We start from the raw sequence: 10173 nt of genomic DNA, 5'->3' as shown, positions 1-10173 counted from the left end.
AGTCAGACCCCCCCCCCCACAGCTCCTAGTCCAGCTGTAGCCCCAGATTCTCCTTGTCTGCCACCAGGTGGCTAGGCTGTGGCTCCCAGCTCCTCTTGCCGATGAACAATGTTGAGGACATTATTTAGCCTCTTGTCTTCATTGTTCTCTCTCTACAGTGGGGATCACGATGAACGTGCACCTTACAGGACTGTAGGGAGCAGATAGGTTAGCTCACGTCAGTGGGCCTAGCACAGAGCAGGTGCCACCTGCGCACCGCTGCGCGGAGAACTGTCGCCCCACTGGTTCACGTGCATGCACTTGGTCTCTCTGGCTCCTCCTTGGCAGGGGCAAAACTGGTGTCCTCAGTGCCAATAACCAGCACGAGGTCAGACCCACAGCAGGCTCTTTCACGTCTTTGCTTCAGTCGTGAGCAGCCCTCCAGGTCTGCGTGTCTGAGGGTGGTCTGGAATTCTGGATGGTCGCCAGCCACATTCGTCCCAGTAGCTAGGCACGAGGAAACCTCAGGGAACGAGAGCTGTGCAACTGACAAAAGTATCTTTTTTGCTTTGACCACCGGGGAGCTCAGAGGTAAAATGATAGACGGGGTGAGCGAAAGTAGGCATGCAGCTGCGAGTGCACGGAACACAGTTTATCCCTGTATTCTTAATTACTTAATTATTATATTGTACAAACAACAGTAGGCCTACTTTTGCCCACCCCTGTCTCGTTGAAACAATAAGAGCTCAAGGATGGCAGCTGCTCTCATCTTGCACTCCAGCCTGACTGATGGGGAGTACGGGGGTGAGAAGGATTCCGAGGCTGCGGGGAGTGCTATCAGCCCTAGGAATGGCCAGGAGGCATCGGGGCCAAGAAGATGAGACGATCGATTAGCGATGTCTGCCGTGGGCGCGACAGGGGAGCGCACACTATGCGCATGGTACGCATTTGCCATCACCAGGCTGGGCACTGCAGCTACGTGCTTATTTCATCCAAGTCCACACTTCCTCATGCAATTTATATTTTCTCTGTTATGTTGTATATTTTATGACCTTCCTTTGTGGAATGAGGTGGGTTATACATCAAATAAGCTGACGGGCTTCACTTGCAGCCCTCAGCCCTCTTTGCATGATGAGTGCTCCAGGGAGGGTCCCTCGCGGCGGCAGAGCTCCCACAGGGCTCAAGGCTCCTTCAGCCGCCAGTGCGGTGCCTGGCCCCTCCCACAGGCCTGAAAGTGAGTTGGCCCTGGATTTCAGCCACAGAAAGCTTCTTGCAAGAAATGAATCAAGAGTCAGATCAAGAGTTAGACTGTCACTAAGGTGTGCCCCCTACATCCTTGCTGAGGACCCTCACCCCCACCTCTCTCTTTGGGGTACGTCTGGCTCCATCTCATCAGGGAGGACTGAGAATCTAAAGTAATGAGATTTATCATCACCTCAGAGGGCGGCTAACAATGCAGATTCCTCGTCCCCAGCTCGAACTGCTGCGCCAGAATTCCTGGGCCCTGGAGTCTGCCTTTTTCACCAGTGTTCCCGCCGGAACGAGAGACCACAAGCCAGGGGTTGGCGAGGCCCCTGGAGACACCAGAACAGCCCTGGGCTCCTGGGCTGGAGCAGCAGCACCACCTGGTGGATTCTTCTGGAACACCTCCCTTCCGTAGCCCTCCATGCCCTGCTGTAGGAAGGCAAGTCCCCATACCCCACCTCTTCCTCCTCCTCCGGAGCCTCAAGAAGTCAGAGAGGAGGACACTGGGGGGAGGGAGGAAAGGTGCGTCCTACTCGGGCTTCTCCCCCGCCTTCCACGCGTAAAGCAGCTGCCCAGGCAGATCACCTCCTCTGGGCTTCCGAGGCTGAGCACGGGGTGTGCGGGGCTCACCCTCTGTGACCAGTAGGAGCTTCCTTTAAAGTCCCACACTGCATCTTTGAAGTCCCTGAGTTCTGCACACCTTACTCCTTCACAGTTCTTTAATGTGAAAGTGATTCCTTCCTTCGTCGAAAACAGATGCTCTAGAAAGAACCCAGTCTTCCCCCGAGGCTTCGTCGTGCACCTGTACCCGGGGCTCAGAGGCAGGAACCTAGAGGTACAATCTATGCTCGTTTCAATATACAGATCAAACTCCAGCCACGTCGGCAGCCAGGCAGGGAGACTGGAATGGGGCGTCACACACTCCTCAGGCACCAGGCTGGAGAGGAGGCCAGAGATGCTGAGAAAGGGTCCCTGCCCTTGGGGACAGCCGTGAGGTGCCTGCCGTTCCTCCCTGCGGACCCAGCCGTTCTGTTCACCCTCTCTCTCCCCTCCGGTCCTCCTGCAGCTCGAGAAGCAGCACCCCCAAGTCAGGCTAGGTTGTTACAAATCGTCTTTAATAGTCAGTCTTCATATCTTGAGTATGCTTTACAGGACCATGCATGGAGCCCCTTCCCACTCCCCTACAAAGCGCAGCCTCACACACCCACTTCCCGGGAGGCAGAGGACAAGGGAAAGCATCCTTCCCGCTTCCCTGGACGGCTCAGGGGCCAGAGGACACAGGGTCAGCTCTGCGCCACACCCCGAGGACTCGCCCGATTCCCTAAGCAGCCCAGAGCCGGGCTAAGCCCTGCTGGGCTGAGCTCATCCGAGTCATGCTCCCAGGACATGGCCCAGGCGGATCTGAGCTGCCTGGGCGGGGCGGGGCCAGGCCTGGGGCAGGGGTGCTGCCCCTAACATCAGGTGAAGCCCACCCTCTCCCACAGCCTTTCATGAAAATGTGAAAGTCAAAGGTCTAAGCATCGTAGTGGAAAAAAAGTTGACCCACGCAGTGGGCAGTCCCCTGACAGCCCAGAGTACCTTATCTACATCCCCCCATTTTTAATACACTCTCCCCCATACAATATATACATCCCCAGAGGCAGGTAGAGACCCAGCCCACCTGTGCAGAGATGCTGCAGGGGTGTTTTCTCCGAGCTGCTCGGAGAACCCCGGTGGGCAGTGAGCGGAGGAGCCACAGAATAGCCGGGCTCAAGGCCGGAGGCGGAAAGGCAGGGAGTGGGGCCCAGGCCCCAGAAGACCCCTCATTTCCAGCCAGCACAGAGCACAGCATGGGCAAGGGGCCTTGGCAGTGAGTTGGAAGGCAGGCCTGGGGGAGCGAGCCAGGGAGACGCCAAGCTCCCCCAGGGAGAGCCCTGAGGTGGGGGGACGGGCAGGGAGGTGGGGACAGCAGCTGCCTCAGTACTTGGGGACCTTGCTGTAGTCTTCGGAATGGATGTGCCGGCACAGGCAGATGGACAGGAGCATCCCCAGGAGCTGTGGAGGGAGAGGGCGAGAGTCAGAGGGGGCGGGGCTGCCCAGTCCCCACGAGACCCCAGCTCAGCACACAGGGACCGAGAGGAGCCTCAGCCACAGCCTCCCCACCAGCCTGTGATTCAGGCGGGGGGTGGGGGGGCCAGAGAGGGTGCATGCTTTGCCACACTGTGACGGGGTCCAGAACTTGGGGTGCTCCAGAATATAGGAGAATAGGCCAGGCTGGGGGAGGGACACATGGAGCAGGGCCATTGAGAGTTATTTTGCCAGCCAGCTTCATACCTGATATGCAAAAATGGTTATTTTGTATATCAATAACAGCAGACTGGTCTTCCAGCCAGAGTGGAGCCGGAAGGCATGCGTAACTTGGACCCATGATGTACCTGGGAGGCAGCTCCCCCTGGTTACAGTGCCCGTGTGAGAGCTTGGAGACGGTTCACTCCACGCCCCGGGGCCATGCCTGCCAGGACTTACTATGGCAGCCCAGAAAGGCAGAAAAATGCGGGAGTACTGGCAGGTGTAGCCGATTGTGGGAGGAGTCGGAAATGGGGTGCGGAGGAGGCTCCAGGCTGGGATTTAAACTTAAGGCAGGCCGCCAGGAGGGACGGGGAACAATGTGAGACCAAGCGGGAAGGAAAGGGGCAAAAGGACTCTTGCTGGTGGGCCACGAGGAGGTGCCACGGGGCTCTGGACTAAGAACTGGAGATGGCCCGGTGACACAGCCGATGGTGCGGGGGACCATGGGAGACCTGCCCAGCCCAGCACAGATGACTGAGAGGAACCGGGAGGAGTGAGCTATAAACTTCTGCTCTTTTTCTCTGGAGGACGGCACTTCTGATCGGCACGTTCTGGGACTGGCCTGACTGGGCAAAGGCGGGAATTAAGGGCTGTGTGTGTTTGTGGGTGTTTTTCAGGGACTTTGGGGTTTGAACAGCGACATTCTGCCATTACCCTAACCCTGTATAACTTTTGAATAAAAAGTTCCTTTCCTCTTTACCAGACTCTGGCCTTGAGAGCCACCATTCCTAAGGGCGGCGGGCAAAGGACCCACAGTGATGGAAGGACCCTGGGGGAGGGGCCTTGATTCGATGACAGTGTCTGGGCCCCCTCCACCCCCCTACGGGTTCCATTCGGTAACAATGGGGCCTCTGGAAGCTGATGGCCTCAGCCTCCGCCAGGACACCCACAGAGCAGGGACAGTCCGGGGGGGACAGAGCACGGAGAGGGCCACGGGGAGGGGACACAGACCTCAATGAAAGCGATGCCCACACACACGCCCAGGATGATGCCCAGGTTGTCCTGCAGCCACGCCTGCACCTTCTGCATGCAGCCCTGCAGGGGAGAACAGAGCCAAGTTGGCCGGAGTCCCGCCACCTCCCCCTGCCCCCAGCACGCAGAACCACCAGGAAGGGCCACTGTCTGCCCAGAGGGCTCTGCGTAAAGAGAGTTTCTTCAGCAGATAAGTTAATGAGTATGTAACAGAGGTCCAAATGGCGAGGGAACAAGTGGGTCAAAAGCAGGAAGAGCAGGTGGACAGAGGGAGCGGGAGCCCAGGGGAGCCGGGGTGGCTGGGGCACCTGAACCTGCGGGGGTCCCCGAGCCCAGCCCCTGGCCCCACAGCCCCCTACATACATCCTGATACACAGGCCAGTCGCCGGGATTGTTGCCACTCTGGGTCATGTTGCCGCTGGGATGCTCGCAGAAGCCGTTACTCATCATGAGGTGGCTGCTGTTGTTGTTGTCGTCCTTGATCTCGCAGGAGCAGGGGTAGGTGACGGTGGTGCGGTTCATGAGCTCAGCGTTTTCCGTCCAGTTGTAGGGGCTGGCCCAGCCACAGCACTTGCCCTGGACCGAGAGGGGACAGGCTGCTCAGGCCCCGTGCCCACGCAGGCAGGCTGCCCCTCCTGGCAGAGGTGGGGCCTCCCCGGAAGGAGGCTCAGAGCTGCCACTTGCAGGCCTCCCTGGTCCCAGCCACACTGCTGGGATCCGAGTTTAGGTCTCACTGAGGCTTCCGTGAGCCACAAAGGGCTTAAAGGGGCTTCAGGAAATACGTACCACAAACTACTAAACAGTCGGAAGGAAACATCAGGACCAGCAAAAACATAAAGCAAAACAGGAGAAAAGTTCAAGTTGAAAGGCAGAACACAGGTGTGGGGACAAATAGGAGGGCAGATAACCTCTGGTTAAGAGCGTGGGGTCTGGAGTCAGGATACTGGGTTCAAATCCCAGCTCTGCCCCCTAGCAGCCGCTCAGCTTTGGTCAAAGTACTGACCTCAGTTTCCTTATCTGCAAAATGGGGTAACAAGATTTCTATCTCCCAAGGGCTGTTACAGGGACCAAATGGCTGAGGCAGGTGGAGCACCCAGCACAGGCCTGGAGAGCGTAGTAATTGCTCGGGAAAGGCTGGGTCCACTTTCAGGGGCTAAGAGTGTGCTGCCGCTGTGGTTTGCCTCTGAGCTTCCTGGGTGCCCAAGTGAAAAGGGGGACATAGTCCATTCCACCTTTGTAGGGGAGGAAATGCTCTTGTTCTAGAGGGGACGAAAGACTTTCTGAGCTCCGTGTGCTACAAGGGGACTCCATGGGGCTCAAGAAGGGGACCCCGAGAGGCTTCAGATCACATCTGGGCTGGAGTTCCCGACAGGATTGAGATCTCAGGGCTGGCCCTGGGCTGGGAACGGCCCGGCTAGGCAGAACAGAGTGGGGGCAAGGCTCCTTTCAAACCTTGGCCCTGCCCCATGCGTGGGCAAGCCGCTGCCCTTCTCTGAGCTCGTTTGCTCGTCTGGAGAATGGGATGGCAATAACCAGGACACCAGGATCCCTGGGAGGATCAAATGAGCTGCAAGGGAAAGCTGTGGGCCAGTGTGCCCAGCGAGCGGTCAGTTCCCCACCCGCTTCCTATCCATCTCCTCGAGGAGTCTCGGACAAGCAGCCCAGTGGCCAGCAGGGGGCGTGCCAAGCATGCTCGGCGTTCTCAGGCTCCACGTTGTATTTTTTATGTAGCAGTTGCCGGGCTGCCTCCTCTCCGGCAGAAAGATTGGCATGGCAGAGCCACACCAGCCAGGGCTACAGTCTGCTTTCTTAACCACCACCCCAAGCAGCATCCAACAGACATCAGAATCATCTAGAGGACTTGCCGGCTGCAGGAACCCCCCCCCCCCAGCAGCCAACCACCTCCCGTGGTGGGACGCTCATCTCCCCAGGGACCCGCTTCTCCCCAGGGCTCCTTGAGAGGTGGCACTTGCTCATTCTGGGGCATCTCGACTCCCTCGAATGTTAGCAAAGTGTCTCAGCAGTTGTGCGTCAACCTAAAGGTGTGATGAGAAGACCTTCCTGGGTGCGCCGAGCCTCTGGCCGGCACAGGCCCTCCTGCCTGGCCTCACCTGGTCCTCACGGAAAATCTGCGAGGCTTGTTGGACAGGAAACATCGCCCTCCCCTTCCCGTGGCCCAGAAAACAGGTGTGCCAGTGCCTCCTGGACAAAGTCCCCCTTCAGTCTCCAAACTCTCCTGCGGCCAGCCAGGGCCAGCAGGTCCTGAGTGACTTGTACCCAGTGTCCCCATTGGAGGAGGCTGCAGCCCAGAGGAGGCGGGGCCTGGCCTAGGACACACAGCACCTGGGGCCATGAACGAGGGGGCAGTCGGGACCGAATCAGTGTGTGTGGCGACTGGGTCACCACCAAGGCAGGCTGGGAACCCTGTGGCTGGCCATTCATCCACTCAGCCAGTCGGTCACTCAGTTACCCTGCCAGTCGTTCATCCTCCCGGTCATTCCGTCAGTACGCCCGTCTGTCTGTCAGTCGGCCATCCACTGTCGGCCAGTTGGCGGTCTCCGGCTCCCCCACTCTAGCTGAGGTGGAGCACGCACACGCTAAAGCACACAAACCCGGCGTGCTGAGGCTGTACCTCCATCCCGGCAGGACCAGCGCCTGGACGGGGTTTGAATAGAATGTTTCTACCCCCCTACCCCCTGGAGGTTTCCACGGGCTCCTCCCTAGAGGTAGTCTCCACTCACACCTGGCACCCAGTTTCTTAACCTCCAGGGCAGAGCTGCCAACACTCGCCCACCTGGCTTGAGACGGGAGGGCTGAGAGCTGCAACCCCCCGCCCCGCCCCGCCACCCTGCCATTGCAGGAAGCCCTGCGAGCCAGGGCACAGCCTCGAAGCCCCGGGGCCCCTGAGAAGCAGCTGTGGTGGGGACTGAGGTGTCAGGATGAGAGGGCACCTCAGTGCCCCCTGTACCCCTCAGATGCACACTCACACACGAGCTCGCTAACACACCCTGCCGGGCACATACAGGCACGTGGACCCCAGACCCCGACGCACAGACACAAACAGGCCCGGACCTCACGCTGCCCCGTCCCCACCCCTACCTGAGCCTGCACGTAGTCCCAGCCCTGCTGCAGCCTGTCCTTCTCGCCGTCCTTGTAGTCCCGGATGAGCTTGATCACGATGCTGCCCATCTCCTGCTTCACCTGCAGAGAGGAGAGCAAGGATGGAGGTCAGATTCTGGAATCCCATGCCCCACCTGTGGTCACAGCTACTCAGACTGCCTCTCCCCACCCTAACGTCCCGGCCTGGGGCCATGCTCACAGCGTAAGAGCATTTCATTGTCCACCCCAGTCACTTTCCTGACACTGCCTACCGGTCACCACGCAGAGCCCAGTGCAGCCAGGGCCAACCACGCCTGGCCCGCAGCCTGTTCGGCACCCAGCAGCCGCATGACCCTTTAAAGGTGAACCCTCCCGTGCCATGGCTGAAAGCCTCCCAGTGGCTTCCTGCGCTCGCGGGAGAAATGCCAGCACCCTCTCAGCAGCCCGCAGTGCTCTTCCCGGACCTCGCTGCTTCTGCTCTTGCCTCCTCTGCTTCTGTTACACGGGTCTCCGTGCCGCCTTTGCGCGAGGCTCGCTCCTGCCCCGGGGCCTTTGCACTTGCTGTTTCTTCTGCCTGGAAGCTCTTCCCCTCAATGTCAACACAACTCACTCCTTCACTTCCTTCAGGTCCCTGCTCAAATGCCGCCTCCTCCGCAAGGCCTTCTGGGACCACCCCTCAGAATACCATCCCTTCCCTAACCCCTCCCCAACCCCTCCCAGGCCCTCCTTAGCCTACAAAGAATGTCCTGCATTTTTTTCTTTCTTTTTTTCCTCCCTCACCTCAGGACATGTTTATTGACTTCAGAGAGAGGGGAAGGGAGGGAGAAAAACATCGATGTGAGAGAGACAGACATTGATCGGTTGCCTCTTGCACAGGCCCTGACCGAGGACCAGCTATGTTTTCAGCCTGGGAATTGAACCTGCGACCTTTTGGTTTATGGGAAGATGCTCCAACCAACGGAGCCACACCGGCCGGGGCACGTGTTTTCTTCATGGGATGGTCATTGCGTGCCCATTTGTTTCCAGGACTGGGCAGGTGTGCGGCATCCACGGCCAGGAATGTGCATCACCACCGCTACTCCCCACGCACCCAGCAGTCCTCAAGCACCCTCCGGGTTAAACCCACACGCCTGCCCCTGGGCCCCACAAAATCCACATCCTGACTGTGCTGCTTGCCACTGCCACCGTGCTCAGGCTTTCCGGGGCCCGCCCTGAGGAAGACAGACACGCCCTGCTTTTCACTAACCCCACAGAGAAAACTCTGATTTACAAATTTACAAATAAGGCGGATGAGGGGTTCAGGGATCAAAAGGACCCAGTGACCAAGGCCTTTCCCTGGGGCCCTGAACAGAGGAGCTCGCAGCAGCAGCAGCAGCAGCAGCAGCAGCAGCAGCTCCTCAGGAACGAGTCAGCTATGCAAAGGGAGGCGAAACTAGCCCAGAGAGCTGAGGGCAGGGCCTTCCGCTCAGGTGGGAGGGGGCCCCAGAGCCAGCCTGGTCCGGCCGCACCCAGCCTCTCCCGTGGACTTTGCCCGAGGCCCTTCTCCGCACACACGCATGCACCGGCTGGCCGTGGAACCCACTGTGGGGGGCCTGAGAGGGGCAGGGGCATGGAGGGGATGGCTGCACACCTGCCCCTCAGTTCCTGAGAAAAGGGGATTAGGGAGAGGGGACAGGTGCTTCCAGGCAGGGGCTTTCGGAGCCTGGTTCAGAACCCTGGGTGCGGGACTTCCGCCAGCTCCCCACGGGCAGCCCCGAATGCTGGGTTCAGAGCAACCACTTCCTCCAGATGGACCTGAGGCCTGGCTCCCGGCCCCTCCCATCACGAACCTGGGGAAACTGGACCCCAGGACCTCCCTCTGCCCTTTCCTCTCCATAAAACTCTTTGCATGTTGCTTATGTTTACTTACCCAGAGCTCTCTACGATGTACAAAGCTTTCCTGTCAGTAACTAATCACAGCAATAGGAGTGGCTAACATTTATCAAATGCTTGCTCTGCACCCGGTGCTATGCTAAGTATTTTAATGTTATCTCACTTTAATCCTCAGAGCAGACCTATGGTCTGGGTACTGACCTCGTTCCCTAATTTTACAGATGCAGAAAACAAGGCTCAGAGAGGTTCATTAACTTGCTCAAGGTCACACAGCCCAAGAGCAGAAAAGCTGAGGTTTGGACTCAGGCCCATCTGATTCTAAACCCCGTTTTTACCCATTCCACTCTACTGGCATTCTAACCACACGGCCACACCTTGAAGTAGGTCAGAGCACTTTCAAGAGGGGCCCAGAGAAGCCCAGTGGTTTGCCTGTGTCCCACGGCTGGGGCTGCCGGCCTGCGGACCTTGTGTCTTTGTGCCCCGACCATCCCCACCTCTGCCCCGATGATTTCTGAGGCAAGAAAAGAAGGGGGTTGCCCAGAAATATTTGCTTGGAAAACCACCCTTCCCACATCCTCCTCACTGGCCTTCCCCTCCGACCGGGCTCTATTTACACCCCAGTGTGGTGGCCACAGCAGCCCCAACTTCCCTGTTTCAGGCCCTCCTGAAATAAGAAGG

At 58.6% G+C, this 10173-nt stretch overlaps 1 protein-coding gene across 1 annotated transcript in view; it reads right to left on the bottom strand.

The window, feature by feature from the left end:
- Nucleotides 1–2318: 2318 nt before the first annotated feature.
- CD82 (CD82 molecule) overlaps nt 2319–10173 on the bottom strand; it is a 52264-nt gene continuing 44409 nt past the window's right edge. The window contains exons 7-10 of the mRNA XM_045825767.1: nt 7624–7725; nt 4888–5100; nt 4504–4587; nt 2319–3258 (exon numbers count right to left, since the gene is read on the bottom strand). Of these exons, the coding sequence (XP_045681723.1) occupies nt 3181–3258; nt 4504–4587; nt 4888–5100; nt 7624–7725 (477 nt within the window). The 3' untranslated portion in view covers nt 2319–3180. The remainder of the gene's footprint in view (nt 3259–4503; nt 4588–4887; nt 5101–7623; nt 7726–10173) is intronic.

Source organism: Phyllostomus hastatus, unplaced genomic scaffold (assembly GCF_019186645.2).
Source record: "Phyllostomus hastatus isolate PE091 unplaced genomic scaffold, TTU_PhHast_1.1 phas_scaffold_585, whole genome shotgun sequence".
Classification (NCBI taxonomy): Eukaryota; Metazoa; Chordata; class Mammalia; order Chiroptera; family Phyllostomidae; genus Phyllostomus; species Phyllostomus hastatus.
The sequence above is the reverse complement of the archived record's forward strand: the minus strand, read 5'-3'. Positions and strand labels throughout refer to the sequence as shown.